Consider the following 17,727-nt stretch of genomic DNA (forward strand, 5'->3'; position numbering starts at 1 on the left):
TATGAGGATGTTACACTTTAAGCATGCTTGGGCGTCATCGTGGCTGTCAGAGCCTTGATGTCTTTATTCCCCATGTGGTATGTGCTGTAGGCTTTGATCCACTTTGACATGTGTCACCTCAGCCCCCACTCCTCAGAGTCTTAAGAACGATCCTCAGGGCAAAACCCTGTGAGAATGAGTGGAGAACAAAAGCATGACAGCTGTTATGGCCTATTATCAGGACCAAGAGCATTAAAATGCATAGATACTGTTACTAAAATATTATAAGAATGTTGGTAGATGTCAGAACCTTTGTGGAAAAAGATATCTCTTGTTCTTCTCACTATTTGATGAACTTTATAGCTACCATCTTCCTCTTCTTGAACTTCAAGGTCTGTCTTGTTGTGTGGTAGTATTTCTCCATAGCCACATATGTTGGGCCTTCCACAACCCCTAATTTCATGCCTTGAATCCATCAGCCCATTTTGTTCTTTTGTAATCTTTTCCTCTTTCTTAAGATTTGTCATTTTTGGCTTAGCTATGACACTAAAACAATAAGTTTTAGGAGAGAGGCCAGCTGACCAATATGTCCTTGCCCCACATATCTTGTCAAATATGCGTTCTCTCAGTTTCTCTGGTTAGGTGAGGCAATTGGAGGGAAATGATGGAACATAAGAACACCAGGCCAAAGTTTCATAGTGAGTGCCAGAACACTAGCCTGCTGCAAGTTGCTGTGGGACAGAGAACAAGGCTCCATTACGGATATGGCAGAGCGATCTAAGCCTTTCAGGTTAGGTGAGCTTGTCTTGCTTATTTATGGTTATTATTAAGAGAAATCCTAGTTGTCAGACATGATCAGCATAAATCAAAATAGCTTCCTTTAAAGAAGCCATAAAACTCCTCCAAGGAAATTCCTAGCTAGATGGTTGAATTTTACAATTACATGAAATGTTTGGAACTGCTGGGGAGATGGGCCAAGTTATCGGGGATGGATTTTGAATCTGGGGAATTTTAATACTTTGGTTCTTTTTGTAGTAAAACTGCAATGGAAATATATTACTTAGAATCACCTGAGCATTCAGAGTGTTATGTAGTCCCTGTAGAGACAACTGAACATCACTACAGTGCACAGAACAGGCACATTCCTGCTGGTCCATGAGGGCACAGAACTGACTTGACTGTGTGACCGTTAGGGAACAACTTTCATCTTTGGCTTCACTTTTCTCATATGAAAGTAAAATGAAGGGGGATTGGTAGAGAACCATCATTTTCTCATGACTCTCATGGTATGAGATGATGCAAATAAGAAAAACTATTGTTGATATTATGGTTTCTTTTCCATAGGAAAAGCCAGTGGGATTTACATGGATTTGTAATAATTAAGTGTTGCCCAAGCATCTTCTTTGCTTTTTGAGCTTGGTGCTGTGGAAGTTTTAGTGTGGTGGAGTAGAGACAGCAGCAGTGCCCAACGAAGTCACTGTAAGAGGTCTGTGCTCTCTGGGGAAAGAAAGAGGCAAGTGTGGTAAAAAAAAAAAAAATGAAACCAGGCGTATTGCCAAATACTGAGTGGTATAGTGTGGCATAAGTGTAGGAAGCAAAGAGCATTCCACAGCAACAGAAAGCTGCTCCATGGGATTCAGTGAGGCCCTGAGTGCTTAGGAAGCAGGTGGAAGGCATCATTGGCAGGGGTGGAAATGGGTGAGTGGAGCCTAGTCATAGGGGAGTGTGGCGTCTGTGGGAGACTAAGATGATCTCAACACAGGAGATATTCTCATGGATGTAATAGATGGTAAAAAGTGTAATCCAGATCAAGTTATACCTTAAATATCAGGCAATGGTAATAAGAATTATTACAGTTGGGAATAGAAAGTCATGACAAGTTCTTGATAAGGTGAAAGAAGCAGAAACTTGCCTTTATTGGGGGGATCTCATTGATTCATTCATGGTCCTTGCCAACTTCTTTATGGCCATCAACCCAAATAAAGCCTGACTGGAAATTAGGGTGATGACGGGAAGTTCAAATGGGTCACATATGTCTGCCTGAGTTTGGACACATTTAGTTACTGTTACTAAGAGGATAATGACTATTGATAAAACAGGTCCAGTTGGTTTGAGCCCTGGACCCATCCCGAGCCCCTAGTCCTTTCACTGACAGCTTTCGTATCCCCTATCATAGGACACATACTGTAGTATGCTTTCTGTCTTTTTTGAGTCTCTTATATGGTATATTAGCCCCTGAACTTCCTTCTCTCTCTTCCTTGGGGAAGTGCAATTTAGAGCAGTTGGTTGGTCTGAATGAAGTTCGGTCAGGTGTGGTGTTATCAGCAACCAAAACCCCCAGGAGGCAGTCAGCCTGGGGGCATGGCCAGTTCTGGGATTGACAACCAGGATTTGGCCATCCGAGAAGGAGCTCCCACAAAGCTTGTTATACACAGGCCTCACTTACCTATCACTGAGCTGGAACAAGTTACCATGAACTAGTTAGATGCCATTGGTTTTTACCCTGATACACAAATCATATGATAATCTCAATGGTAAGAATAGCATTTAACAAATCAATCTACATTTAAATCTGCCAACAAAGTGCATATAGAGGGAAAATATCTCTAGTACTAAAGATTGTATATGACAAGGCTATAGCTCACATCACGAAATTGATGGTGAAAAATGGAAAGGTCTTCCTCTAAAAGCAGGAATAAGACTGATTCTTACACTAATTCAGCACAGTATTGGAAGACCTTCCCAGAGCAACTGGACAAGGAAAATGAATAAGTATTCACAATTGGACAGAAGAAGAAAACTGTCATTATTTTCTCATGACATAATTATTTTAGATCTGGAAAGCCAGAGAAATGCGCATGCACACACATACACAAAGCAGAAAAACAACAAAAGTTATATTTAATAAACTAATTCAGAAATATTTCAAAGTACAAAATAACACATACATAAATCATAGAATTTCTAAGTACTAGCAATAGGAAAGAGATTTTTTTGGGAAAAAATTCATTTAAAACAGCATCATAATGAATGTATAGGAATAAATAGAGGTTAAACTATTAGATATTGAAACTAGAAATTGAAAGGAACTCAAAGAAGTAGAAAGATGCTCAGTGCTCATAAACTGAGTATTAAACATTGTTAAAATGTCATACAGGTCCAATGCAGTTGTCACCAAATTTTCAATGAAATTTTTTCAGGAATAGTACCCTCTAATCCTAAATTATGTAAGGAACACCCCATAAAACACAATTGTGTCTAGTAAGGATAAAAAATAATTCACAATGATTTATTAAAAAATAATAGCGATAGCAGGGCTGGAGCAGTAGCACAGCGGTAGGGCGTTTGCCTTGCACGCAGCCAACATGGCTGACCCGAGTTTGATTCCTCCGCCCCTCTCGGAGAGCCCCGGCAAACTACCGAGAGTATCTCGCCCGCACGGCAGAGCCTGGCAAGCTCCCTGTGACGCATTCGATATGCCAAACACAGTAACAACAAAGTCTCCAATGGAGACATTACTGGGCCCGCTCGAGCAAATCGATGATCAATGGGAGGGCCTTTACTTTACTTTACTTTAATAATTAAAATTTTAAAAATTATTTCCAATTTCTATGCAACAAAACTTGATTCCTGAGCCAGGAAGGCAGCACAATAGGTAAGGCATTTGCCTTGCATGCTACTGAACCAAGTCCAATCCCTAATACCCCAAATGGTCCCCCAAATCACTATGAGTGATCCCTGGACACAGAGCCATGAGTTAGTCCTGAACAAATGAACAAAGTCAGGTGTGGCCCCAAAAACAAACAATCAAAAAGTTAGAACCAAATCCCTTAATTCCTCTGGACAAGAGTAGCATATAGAGTGTAGACACCCTCAATTATCAGGGTACAGGAGTTACTTGGGCCACATAATCTGTATTTGTTTGTTTTAAATAATATTAATGTTTTAGGCTTACAACACTATTGAATCACAACCACCATCACACTGTCAATATTCCTTCCCCACTGTCCTCGGTCCCTTCTTGTCCTACACACTGCCTACCCCACTGTCCTCGTTGGCAGCTCCAATTCTGTAGTCGAAATCTGAGTGTTAGTTTTCACTGGCCACTGTCTATTCCCTTGCTTTGTTTCTTTGTACTTCACAAATGAGTGAGATGACTTGATGTGGTTTTTTTCTCCATCTGATTCACTTTGTTAGCATGATACCATCCAGTTTCATCCAAGTTATAGCAAAATACAAGATCTCATCTTTGCTTATAGTTGAGCAGTATCCCATTTTATATATGCCACAATTTCTTTCACCGTCTGTCACTGAGGATTTTTATGGTTTTCAGATCTTGGCTATTGTAAATAGCCCTGCAGTTAACATAGCTGTGCATTTTTCTTTGTGAATGTTTTCATGTTCTTGGGAAAAAATCTAAGGAGTGGAACAGCTAGGATAGAGAATTCTCCGTGTTGTTTTCCACAGAGGCTGAGCCAGACGACACAGCTACCAACAGTGAGAGAGTGTTCCTTTATTCACCTCAATCATGTCAGAACTGGTCATTTTTTATATAGCTCATTGTCATTTTTTATTTGCATTTCCTTGATAAACAGTGATAGTGAACATTTTTTATATGCCTGTTGTACCTCTGTATGTCTGTCTTTTTTGAGAAAGTATCTGTTCCTCACCTCCATTTTTTTATGGAATGATTTGTTGTTGAGCTTTTTGAGTGCTTTATGCATCTTGGATATTAGCTCATTGTCAGATGTATGATGTATAAATATTTACCCCCTTCAGTAAGTTTCTCTTTATTTTAGTCATTTTTAACAGTTCAGGAACTTTACTTTTATGTTGTGTCATTTGTTTATTTTTGCTTTTTAATTATTTGGCAATGGGTGTAATCATTAAAGCCATTTCTAAGATTAATATTATGGAAAGTTCTTCCAATGCTTTTATTTATTTCTTTTATGGATTTGGGTCTAATATTGTGGTCATAAATTCATTTGAAATTAACTTTTGAATACGGTGTGAGATAATAATCTAGTTTCTTTTTTATTTTGTTTCATTTTTTAATTTTATGTATGGAAATATAGTTTTCCCAACACTATTTGTTGAAAACATTCTCTTTGCTCCACATAATTCATCTAGCTCCATTGTCATCAGTTAACTGTTTAGATGTGAAGTTGACAGCGTGAGGACCTCTGGTCTATAAGTTCTGTTCCATTGGCCTGAGAGTTTATATTTATCCCAGTACTACAATTTTGGGTATTTTAATTTATAATATAGTTTAGAATCAGGGAATGGGATGCCTCCTATCTTACTTTTTCTCATAGTTTTTCTGGTTATTCAGGGAGTTTTTGTAGGGATCATATTCAATCTGTATAGGGCATCCTGCTTTGGATAGGATGGTCATTTTAGCAATGTTAATTCTTCCGATGCTTGGTTATGGAGTATGTCTTCGTGTCCCTATATCTTCTTTTACTTCTTTTAATAGTAATTAGAATTTTTCATAATTAAGCATATCACCACCTTTGTTAATTGATTCTTAGGTATTTGGATTTTTGTACACAAATGTAAATGAAATTTTAAAAACTATTTCTCTTGTACACCATTGTTTCATGTAAAACTGCAACTTACTTCTGCATATTGATTTTGTAGTCTTTCACTTTGTTGTATAGTCTTGTTGTTTCGAAGAGTTTTAGGTGGAGTCTTTAGAGTTTTCTATGTATCATGTTATCTCAGCTGCAGGACATGGGATGCTTTGTAGGGACAGTTAACTGTGCTTACAGTATCCCTTGTGAGGAGAAGGACCAACCACACATGCAGTGGTGTGGTCTCCCATGGCCACTACTGGGGGTTGCAGGTTGTGACTTTGCAAGACCTGATGTGCTAGACAGCTGCTGAGCAGGAAGCCCTGTGTCTTGAGCCCCTTGGTCTATATTGAAGAAGTCTGGCCTTTTCCCTATGAGCTTGTGGTACCTCATGTTTCAGGAATAAGCAACATATCTCTTGAAACTGGAGAAAAACATGTCCTTCCTTTTACAGGCCATGCAGGCCACAGGGACCCAGCACTCAACAGACAGAACCCACAGGCATTAAGGGAGAGAGTGAAAAGAAGGGTGTCAAGGAAAGGGTGTCATCTTCTCCCCAGTTCCCTACAGTCAACTGAGCCCAAAGGACCAGCACCATCCAGGCTGGCAGCTCACAAATATATACGGCCCAGCCCTCTCTCTCCCAGAACCTCCCAAACACGATCGAGCCACCCAACCTTATGGACACCAGTGTTTGGGGCACCCATTCTCTCCTGCTTCTGTTTCCCGTCATTCTCCCTCAGAGTAGACTTGGGGTGTAGTCTTTCATTCATCCTACTGCAAAGCAGAAGGAGCCCAGACTCAGGTGCAGCCAGCCGAAGGTTCCTGCAGATTCTCCCTTCCTCCCTCAACAGCTCCCTCAAATTTATGAGACCGTGTGGATTCTGAGTTAGATTCAAGCAGATATCCTTCAACTACAGGAGGCACCTGTTAGAATGGTGGTCCATTTCCCAGCCACTTTCCTTCCCAGGCCTGCCCTCACCTCTGCCCCCAAGAGTAGCTTCAGGAAGCTGTGGCTTAGAGGGGCAGCAGTGGGAGCATGCCTTTCACCAAAGGCCCATGCTTTCCTTCCCAGTGCCCAGGCCAAGAACAGACCCTGCAACCTCTTTTCCAGAAGGAGCTGGGATCAGTGGGACAGACAGACACTATAGTGGCTCATTGCAAACAGAAATGAGGATGAGCCCCATTCCCAGAAGTCAGGGCCTGGCTTCATGGCCGTGTGCTGCCAGGGCTCCTAGGCACAGCAGGACCCCTGGTCTGCCTGCCAGTTCCCCACTGCTTGCTGACGGTCCCAGTGAGACTGGCCTCGAAGGACCTCATCACCTGACATCTGGCTCTGAGGCCAAAGGCACATGCTGTGTGTTTTTACAATCTTCCTGAGCAGATCATCAGTGTTTTGAAGACAAGCAATGAAAAGAATGTTAATGTGCAGTGAGCCTCTACTATGGACCAAGTTCTGTGCTACTTAATCATGACGCATCTATTTATTACCTGATTTTTTTCTTCTTTTGTTTTTTTCTTCTTCTGGTGGAGTTCAGAAGTTACTTCTTTCTCGGTGTTCAGGAGTGCTCCCAGTTGTGCTTTAGGGTCTCTTCCAGTGGTGCTCAGGGGACCTGACAATGCTAGGGACTTAGCCTGGGTCCCCCTCCCCATGCCCAGCACGCACTCTGCCCTTGGAGCTCTTTCTAGTTGGAGCCCCCACTTTTCAGGAGATGTTCTGGTACTCTGCTGGTGAGCAGGGGAGGCCTCCAGCATGGGCACTGTGAGTGGTCCTGGGCTCTGGTCTGGGCCATTTAAGAGAACAAAATTCAGGACAGTGATCTTTGACTGCATCCATCCTCTCCTTAGGTTCTCAGAGACGGAGGCTCATCCCAGCACTGTCCCTTGATACCCCCTCTCCTGTGAGGAAACCTGCCAATGGCTCCGGGGTCCGCTGGGTGGATGGCCCCTTACGCAGTGCCCAGAGGGGCCTGGGGGAGCCCTTTGAGATCAAAGTCTATGAGATTGATGATGTGGAACGGCTGCAGCGGCGACGAGGAGGCAACAATAAGGTAAGTCACCACCTGCCAACAGCAGGGTCTTAAGAGAGACTAGATGGTGGTGGTGTGTCCTGGAGTTGGGAAGGCTCAAATCACCGATGCTTCTCAGTGGGCTTCTGAGGTGAGGTGCTGCCCCCACGCCTGCTCAGGACTTTGGAAGCACCAGGATTTCTCCACCAAAATATCCCAGAGGCTCACAGGCTGGGGTACTGGTGCTTATGGGGCCCTTCTGGGTCCAGCTTGGAATGCAGTGAATGCAGCTGCCTTCAAAATTCACAAAATGCCCGTGACAGCACTGCCCCATGTGAGAACTGTCTGAACAGAACCGGAGCCCGGGCTTGCCCTTAGACTTCCGGGCCCGGCTGTGTGCATGTGTCCAGGCGCAGCATTCATGCCTTCTAGAAAGCCCTGTGAGCTGCATTTGAGCTGCAGGTCTCTCCTTCTTGTCTTACAGGAAGTCATGTGCTTCAACGCCAAACTGAAAATTCTGGAGCATCGTCAGCAGAGAATCGCTGAGGTCCGGGCCAAGTATGAGTGGCTGATGAAGGAGCTGGAGACAACCAAGCAGTACCTGATGCTGGATCCCAACAAGTGGCTCAGTGAATGTAAGTCCCGAGATCCACTTCTCACCGGGGCAAAACAACCCGGTGCTGGGGTGCTCACAGTGGTGCCAGGCTCCCCAGCCTGTGACCATTCACTGGGGAGAATAAAGCAGGACTTGAAGCTGTCCCCTCTGGGAATCAAATGGGAGGGGCAGCAGCAGTGAAAGGGAATGAGCATTGCTCTTGAGGAAGTATTCCTTCTGTTTCAGTCCAAAGCTCCTGAAAATGAGATTCTCCCCCTGCATGTGGCAAAAGATCACCCAGACATGAAGGCTGGATTACAAATCCACTCCTAGGCCACAAAATCACATTGCATATCTAGCCTGAAATAGACAAGAATTTATAGCACTTCTTTAGTAGGGAGGGGATGTGCAATCCCAGAAAAGCTGCACACAGAACCAGAAAGCAAGGAAAAACATTTTTCAGAAAAAAAAAATAACATTCACAATGTTATTTCCATTTAATAGAAAGCATAGGATGACAGTAACCATCTAATAACAATTCAGAACAATTTTGCTCTCTTTGAAAGACAGATTCAATTGTCTCTTATTTATTTGTTCCTAGCCATTCCATTTACCACAAAATAAAGCCCAAATTGGGTACCAGCTATTACAGTGCTGTGGGACCCTATGCACCAGGGTCTGTGGAATAAAGTACATTATTGGTGTTAAAATCCCTTTCCTTCTCTTTTCTGTTTGCCAGTTGTCAATCTTCTCCCCTTAGTCTCAGCCTCTCTGGCTCCCTCTCTTCATTACTTTTCCATCTATATCCTATAAACCTCTGGCTAGTGTTTCCTAGGGCTGGAAGGAAAGTGGGGAGAGCATGGCAGGCAGAAATAGGAGCATTAGGCATATGAAACATTGGTAGTGGGGCTGGAGAAACAGCCCAGTGGGTTGAATGAATGCTTTTCCTGGTCTCTAAGCACCACCAAAAGCAAATGATGAAGCCAGGAGTAACCCCTGAGCAACACCAAAATCCAAAAAGAGAGAAAGAGAAATATCGGTGAAATGATGCTTGATGAAAGTGACAGGATGTGTCTGCTTCCCAGCTCTCCATCACTTTTTTCCCCCTGAGATTGGGGTGATACCATCTCCCCTGACTCTCTCCTGGGTGCCTGTGAGGATGAAGTGCAAACCAGTCTGTTTCCTCCATGTAGAGTGGCTACCTCAGTGCCAATAGCTTCCATCAGGCAGATCCTGTGGATTCTGCCTTTACTACACGGGGCTGTGGAACTGGAGAAAAGTGTTCCACCTCCTGAGCCGGGGGTCTTCTTACATGACACAAGGGAAATGGTGGCGTAAGGGGACCCTACTACCCCAGGAGTGCTAGAAGAGTGATTAAGGGCCCACAGTACAGTTCCTTCCTGACCTCTGCTTACTGCTCCACCATGCCAGGCTCATCAGAGGGAGCCAGAGAGGCTGAGACTAAGGGGAGAAGATTGACAACTGACAGAAAATAGAAGGAAAGAAATTTTTAACACCAATAATGTACTTTATTCCACAGACCATCGTGCATGGGGTCCCATAACACTGTAATAGCTGGTACCCAATTTGGGTAGAAACTCTCAGTAACACATTCATTCTACTGCCTGGCCCACCTTGAGAATCTAAATCTGGCATCGTTGCTATTTCCTCAGGGGCAACAAAGTAGATAACCTCAGCAGGAGACATTTCAATGCACCCTACATGTGAGAGGCATCATGTTAGTTCCTATGTTAGCAGTGTGGACCAAGTCAGGGTGCTGGTTTCAAGGGTTTTTACATGGGCAGAAAATAACTCAATGATCATAGGAGCTCACCTGGTACTGTGGCAAACACATGGAGCTTCGTCCCCTTGGGCCTTCCTCCAGGGATGCCCTTTTCCTTCCTTCCTAATCCCTAAGTGTTTTAGCACTCCAGGGGTAACCTCTTAAGGCAGGTCTCTTTCATGTTTACTGCTTTTGTTAAAATTTTATTTCTGAGAACTGTTTCTGCCATAAGCAGTCTGAAAATTATTTTCATCTTACAAATTCAGATTTCCCCCCAGGATGGGAGCAGGCAGGTAGAAACATCAATACACACATGAGTAGTTGCTTCCGGGAAAGAGTGTCTTCCTCCTCGCCCTTGGACATGTCAGGAATCAGTGGTTTGCTTTTCTCTCCCCTTTAGCTGCTCTTCTGGGGGAACAAACACTGTCCATTCTTTGAACTCGCTTGGTGGTGCTGCTGCTTCCGAGTGACAGTAGAAGCCTCTAGTGTTAGCTCTATAAGTCAGTTGTTATATCCTTCAGTGCTGCAACTTCTGTCTGGTACTTTCTTTTGTTCTCTGTCTCTCCAATGATGTGCTCACAGTATCCTCACATCCTTCTGAATTTGGTGAGCATCCACGTTGTCATGTGGATGAATCCCTTTGAATTTCTCCTCAGATAGATGTCCTCACTCCGTTTCACTGAGGCATTTTTCTGGGGCTTGTACTATTTTTTTCATGTGGAACACAGACCTGTGTCTGCATTTTTTCCCACTCTCAATGCTCATTCCTGTCTTAGGGGAAACATACATGTGCCCTTTCCAGTTTATTTTTTTCTTTTTGGGTCATACCCTGCAATGCTCAGGGGTTATTCCTGCCTCTGCACTCAGGAATTACTCCTGGTAGTGCTCAGGGGACCATATGAGATGCTGGGAATCGAACCCAGGTCGGTCACATGCAAGGCAAACACCCTACCCGCTGTGTGCTATCACTCCAACCCCCCACCCCCGTCCAGTCTTGAAGAGTGACCCTCCTTGTCAGGTGACAGAAAACTCACTTTACCCTGCTTTTGATGGTCTCTTCAGCCTTTGTGGTTATTTAGGCCTCATAATTTGTTTTGTTTTGTTTTGTTTTGTTTTGGGGGTCGCATATGCATGTGTTCAGGGATTACTCCTGGCTCTTTGTTCAGAGATCACTCCTGGTGGTGATCACGGAATCAAATGTAGTGCTGGGGATTAAATTTGCCATATGCAAGGCAAGAACGAGCAAGAAACCTGCTGTCTCTCTCTGTATTATCTCTCCTGCCCCACTCTGTTATTCTTGATTCCCCCATCAGGCTATGCCAAACTGCTGTGCTCCTAAGTGAGACATCCCTTTGAGCCGCTACTTTCAAACTGTTGGAATCCAGAACTTCAAACCAGCTTTCAAAGCCTGTGCAAGTATTCAGGCCTAATCAGCCACATCTTAAAACCTGCTGGCCTCTAGAACCAATGACATGACAGTATCCTCTAGACCAGTGTTTCTCAACCTTTTTTGTTGTTTTTGTTTTGGAGCTTCACCCATCAGTACTCAAGGCTTATTCCTGCTCTGCACTCAAGGTTCACTCCTGGCAGGGCTCAGTGGATTTTGTGGGGGTGCCAGAGATCAAACCCTGGGTTGACCATATGTAAGATAAGCACCCTATCTGCCACACTATCTCTCGAATGTCTCAAAACATTTCTCTGGGACCTCCCCCCCCCCCATTTCAAAATATTTTCCCTCCCATGCTGCTCACCTCATAATATTGATCAGACCCCTTGATTTATGCCATACCCACCATTTATGTAGTTTTACCTGTGGCACCCTTGGAATATCCTAAGACCCACAAGAGGCCATCTGTCCCTTGGTTGAGAAACACTGCTTTAGGAGATAGTTGTGAGAAGTGGGGTTCTAGACAAGTGAGTAATCTCCTTTCTGTGAGACATAGCAGTGAATTAGGTCAAGGTGATGACAAAGATCATGTTCTCCAACCTGTAGGCCCCGCAGGGGTCCCCCAAAGCTGTGTCACTCAGTCAGGTTCTGTGGAGCCAGCACAGTGGGGCAGAGTTCTGAGAAGATATAGAGGTAAAACATGGCACCCACCGGTACTTTTGCCCAAGTTGAACATTCCAATAGAACTTATTCCCTGGCGTATGTTTTACGATTAGCTGATGGGTCTCCTTCGTATACAGTGCAGGCACTTTCCAACATTCTCCTTGCCTGCAGCCTCCTGGCTCAGTGAGTCTGTGGGCCTGACTTTAAGAGCCAACTCTGAAAGGGGACCTGGCTGCCTTTGGAGGTTTTCAAGAGTAAATGTTTTGGATGCCTGTTGGAGATGACATGGGCTGGGGTCCCTGATGTGCGCATGAGCCCTAATACCTCAGGGAGAACCCTCTGGGCATCATGATCAGGCTTGTGCCTCTCCAGCCTATTTCAGCATGAGCCTTTTGTTCCTTGTCGGGGGTGCTCTTCAGTTCTTTTCATACCCTGTTCCTTGAGAACGGTTCTGACTGTACTCATGTTTCTGGAATGGCCCAGGGAGAAGTGAACCCAGAATCTTGCTGAGCCACCATGTTGAACCCCCTCCTTTCAGGAATAAGTCACTGTCACTGTCCTCCTGTTGTTCATCGATTTGCTCGAGCAGGTCCAGTAACGTCTCCATTTTGAGACTTGTTGTTACTGTGTTTGGCATATCGAATACATCATGGGCAGCTTGCCAGACTTGCTGTGTGGGCGAGATACTCTCAGTAGCTTGCTGGGCTCTCCCAGAGGGGTGGAAGAATCGAACCCAGGTTGGTCCGGCTGGCCGCGTACAAGGCAAATGTCCTACCACTGTGCTATTGCTCCAGCCCAGAAATATATATATATATATATATATATATATATATACATATATATATATATATAACTTTTTGGGTCACACTCAGTGATGCTCAGGGTTTGCTCCTGGCTCTGCACTCCTGGTGGTGTTTGGGAGACCATATAGGATGCTGGGAATTGAACCCGGGTCGGCAGAGTGCAAGGCAAATGCCCTACCTGCTGTGCTATCGCTCTAGTCCTGTAAGTCATATTTTTATTTATTTTTTCTTTTTGTGTCACACCTGGTGATGCACAGGGGTTACTCCTGGCTCTGCACTCAGGAGTTACTCTTGGCTATGCTCCTATGGGATGCTGGGAATCGAACCCGGGTCAGCCGGGTGCAAGGCAAATGCCCTACCCGCTGTGCTATCTCTCCAGCCCCATGTAAGTCATATTTTTAATGGTGAATAAACAGAAGGTCACATGAAATCAGAAATACAGATTCTTAATTTATGCTCACTATTCCTTTGGTTTGCGTTAGAACTCACTTTTCCCTAGATTTAGGTAATGGATTTGCTCGAGTGGGCCCAGTAACGTCTCCATTGGAGACTTTGTTGTTACTGTGTCTGGCATATCGAATACTCTCGGTAGCTTGCCGGGCTCTCCGAGAGGGGCGGAGGAATCGAACTCGGGTCGACCATGTTGGCTACATGCAAGGCAGACGCCCTACCCGCTGTGCTATCGCTCCAGTCTTCTGCCCCCGCGTTGGGTGTTCCTCCCCGGAGCCTTGGAGGGGAGCGGGTTGAGCTTTCCTCCCCGCCCCGACCAGGGCTCCGGCAGCCGAAGACCTCCAGGACCAGCCACCACCATGCTGAGACCACTCTCCGCACACAGGAAGGTACTGGCAGAGGGACAAAGCCACGCGGGTTCCGGGGCCGAGACCTCCAAGCCTACTCGAATTGGAGTCGAGCATCTTCCACCCAGATCCTCCAAATTCCAGTAGGCGGGGGTCACACCCACCACCTGGCCCCCTGGCGCCGTGTAATCCCATCAGCGGCCAAGACTCAGAGACTATAAAATCCAGATTCCGGAACCGCACGGCCGCATTTGCGGCCGCGCGACATCTTATCAGAACTTTTTTTTATGACATCTTATTGTCTCATTACTACTTTGGAAAAACTTGCAGGCTATCGAATGTAGCCTGCCCACAGGGCAGAGTCTGGCAAACTCCCCGTGGCGTACCAAATATGCCAGATACCAGTAACAATGAAGGGTCTCTTTCTCCTAAATAGCCTTGAATATAATCTCAGGGCTAGGATGAAAGAGACGTTACTGGGGCCTGCTCGAGGCAATCGACGAATAATAGGTAATGGATTGAGAGATGGCAGAGAACTATGTGCACAGGGAGCCTCTTAGTTATTTTCTCTTATTTTTTTATTAGTCATGGGGCACATTTGCAGTGCTGGGGAAAGAAATGGTTATGTGGTGTGGGGGTGGAACCCATTGCCTAACACATACAAGGCAAGTTCTCTACCATTGAGTCTTATTCTCGGGCCCTCTTTTTATTTTCATTTTTTAAAATGTCACCTTTGCAGGGGTGGGGGAACATTCAGTGGTGTTCAAGGCTTACTTATGGCTCTGCATCCAGGGATCTGTCCTGAACGTGTACAAAAGACTCTCTGTGGTGCCTGGAATAGAATTGAAGTTGGTCACGTTCAAGTCTTGTGCCTTAACCTCTGTGCTATCTCTCCATCCCTTGGTGTCACTCCTGAGGAAGTCCAGTAATGGAAGGCATATGAGGTGATGGTGGGAAGTCAATAGTTTTTCAAATATTCAGGGACCCTCCATCCCACTCCCAGCCCAACTCCTCAGTAACTACTGCCAGTCACACTGTAAGTCAGGGAAAGCCCCTTGCATCTCTCCCCGCAGCAGTCCTCCCACCTTATAAAGAAGTCAGCCTCAGCTATAATCCCTCTTGTCTCTGAAGCTCTTCTCAAACCACATTCCCACCCTTGTCTAGTAACTACTTTAATCTTTATGACAACTCTGTTAAGTGGGCCGAGCATCGTGGCAATCCAGCTTTACTTTAGGGAACCTGTGCCCATGGAAGCTGTTGGGGCTGAGCTGGGGCCTCATTAGTAGCAAGAGCTGTTTGAGTCTCCTGCCTTGGATTCCAGGGCCAGCCTCCTGCTGACTGCTGTCCCATCCATCTTCTCTGTGCCGTATTTCCTGGGAACAGAGCCAGGAAACCCTTCCTCAGTCATCCTTTCTCAGTCACCCCTGCATTTGTGGGCATCCACGACCAGGAGGGGACAGTCCCTTATCACTGCTCTTTAGGAATGAAATGAAGCAGTTTTTGCTTCATGCAAGCTTGAAAATTTGGTAACGTCCACGTGCCCCAGATTTCAGCATGTGTTCAGAGTGCAAAGACTTCTCAATAGTAATGTAGGTCTGACCACCATCCTGGTGCCTGAGTGACCAGTGAGTGTCACAAAGTGATGAAGACATGCTGAGAGATCAGAACTCACTGCTGGCTTCAAAAGGCAGCTGCCCTGAGTGACACTGAGGAAGGAACAGAGAGGCCCAAACTTCATAGGAGTCTGGGCTATAAATGAGGGAGTGGACTACTGTAGTCTGCAGATTCCTATTAGAGTAACGAGGCTCTGTTAGTAATTCCCAATATTGTGACTGAAGGTTTGCAGTAGAATGTTAATAATCAGGAAAAAAAGGAGAAAAAAGAAACAAATGGGCTGGAGCAATAACACAGTGGGTAGGGTATTTGCCTTGCATGAGTCTGACCCGGGTTCAATTCCCAACATCCCTTATGGTCCCCCAAGCACCACCAGGAGTGATTCCTGAGTGCAGAGCCAGGAGTAACCCCTGAGCATCGCTGGGTATGACCCAAAAAGCAAAAAAAAAAAAAAAAAAAAAAAAAAAAAAAAAAAAGAAGAAGCAAACAAAAATAAAATGCTGGGGATCAACACTGATGATTAGAACCACAGGTCATGTTTTTGATTGCTAGTAGCAAACAGTGCCCCTCTCTCCACCAGAGGGGACACAGGACTCAGGCAGTGGAGTCTCCCAGCCACGACTTCTGGACTCAGGGCTGGGTGCAAATGCAGGGGCCATAGCTCTGGGCTGAGTGGAGTAGTAGGTCATACCTGCTTCCTGTCCCGTTTCCCCATCAGTCTTCTCTTTCTTTACAGTTGATTTGGAGCAGGTTTTGGAACTGGATTCCCTGGAGTACCTGGAAGCGCTGGAGTGTGTGACAGAGCGCCTGGAGAACCGTGTCAACTTCTGCAAGGCTCACCTCATGATGATTACCTGCTTTGACATCACCTCCAGGCGCCGGTGAACAGAGCCCCCGCCCCCACCCCCTCCCTCCCAGGACTCCCGTCCAGGCCCACTCTCAAGGGCCTTGCATGCGGGACTGGTGGCTCTCAAAGACAACGCAAGGAGGAAGAAGGTTGGTGGCAAGTCCAGAGTGAGTGTGGAGCGGAAGGAGGTCTTTTTTCTTTTGTTTCCTGTAGGAAAGGTACAACACCAAACATGCATGGGAGAAGATGATGGAAAACCCAAGGAATGGAGAAGCCCCGTGAGACTGAAAAAGCACTTTGAGGAACTTTCAAGAACATGTTTGTACATAAGAACTGCTGGCAAAAGGGACCTCCCTCTTCTTGCAGTTTTGTGAGAAGGGGGGAGGGGTGGACACAGGATTGATGTTGAAAGCTACAACAAACAACCACAAAAAATTTTATCCAGAATGACTGATTAAGTGCCTTTCAAATCTTTATTATTATCCAAACATTTATGTTCATACTTTCTTGTGTACAGATGGTGCTAGTCAAGATGAAAATAACAACAAACAAAAATGAAACTCAGACACATTTTTGAAATGTATTTACAGCTCATGTTCTCTTGGTGTCTTATTCTATTTCTGACTTGCTGTTTCTGAGTAAGTTGTGTTTGTAGCACTATTTCCTAATCAGTATTGCATATAAATAAATGTTGTCTTTTACGGTTACTCTGGTAAGGCCACTCAAACAAAACACAGACACTTCATAGACATGAAATGGCATGTTCCAGAAGGTTGGAGCAGCAGGTGATACTGGGTGCCACCTGTGACATGTGGCACAGGCAGGGGGATGGGAAGGTTGGTAACAGAACAGTTGCACAAATTTGAGGAAGCTGGAAAGGATACTGGGGATTGTGTCCTGGAGGGGAAAGGAGCTCAGGAGACCTGGGCCCTTCCTTCTTCAACTGTGTTATTTGTTCATCTGTGTGACCCCCCTACAAGTCCTGACATACATGCTGATTCCTTTGCCATTAACCTCAGGCTTTCCATAGCCCTCATTGTTTAAATTGAGTTCTCTTCCAAAGACTGGAGTGAAGTCCTCAACCAATTCCGGAGAGCTGTCTTTGATTGTTTGCTTGGTTTGGGTTTTTTTTAGGGCCACATTTGGCAGTGTGCAGGGCTTACTTCTGGCTCTGCACTCAGGAATTACTCATGGTGGTGCTCAGGGTACCACATGGGATGCTGAGGATTGAACCCAAGTAAGTTGCGTGTAAGGCAAGCTCCCTACCCTCTGTACTATCACTCCAGCCCTGTTTGTTTGGGCTTTATTTTGATCTGTACTTTTGTGATTATGTAAAAGAAGGGGACCTGTACCTGTTTGGAAACTTTCTCAGGCACGTGTCTGCAGAGGTACAGCAGCATGATTGGTTAGAGCAAGAAAGGATGTTGGGATTACCCAAATGCATCTAGTGTCTATCAAACTACATAAGAAGTTTTTGTCTTCCCATGACCCAGTGTCAAGAGAGGACAAGTTTGTCCTTTCAGCCTTGTCACAGGAAAGCAGAGAGGCGAGGTGTCCTGTTGTGTATAGTGCAGCCCTAGACAGACTGGGAATGTGGACAGATTGATGGGTCTTGACTCCCAGAAACAAAGGACTCTTCTCAAATTTAGATGGTCTTTCCTACCAGGTTCCTTTTGT

At 45.2% G+C, this 17,727-nt stretch overlaps 1 protein-coding gene across 2 annotated transcripts in view; it reads left to right on the plus strand.

The window, feature by feature from the left end:
* The window catches only part of KIF26B (kinesin family member 26B), a 510,214-nt gene extending 493,095 nt beyond the window's left edge, over positions 1 to 17,119 (plus strand). For both annotated transcript variants that reach the window (XM_056136915.1, XM_056136924.1), the window contains 3 exons: positions 7,401 to 7,603; positions 8,046 to 8,196; positions 15,940 to 17,119. In XM_056136915.1, coding sequence (XP_055992890.1) covers positions 7,401 to 7,603; positions 8,046 to 8,196; positions 15,940 to 16,088 — 503 coding nt within the window. In that variant the 3' untranslated portion in view covers positions 16,089 to 17,119. The remainder of the gene's footprint in view (positions 1 to 7,400; positions 7,604 to 8,045; positions 8,197 to 15,939) is intronic.
* Positions 17,120 to 17,727: the final 608 nt, after the last annotated feature.

Source organism: Sorex fumeus, unplaced genomic scaffold, assembly GCF_029834395.1.
Source record: "Sorex fumeus unplaced genomic scaffold, SorFum_2.1 ptg000007l, whole genome shotgun sequence".
NCBI lineage: Eukaryota > Metazoa > Chordata > Mammalia > Eulipotyphla > Soricidae > Sorex > Sorex fumeus.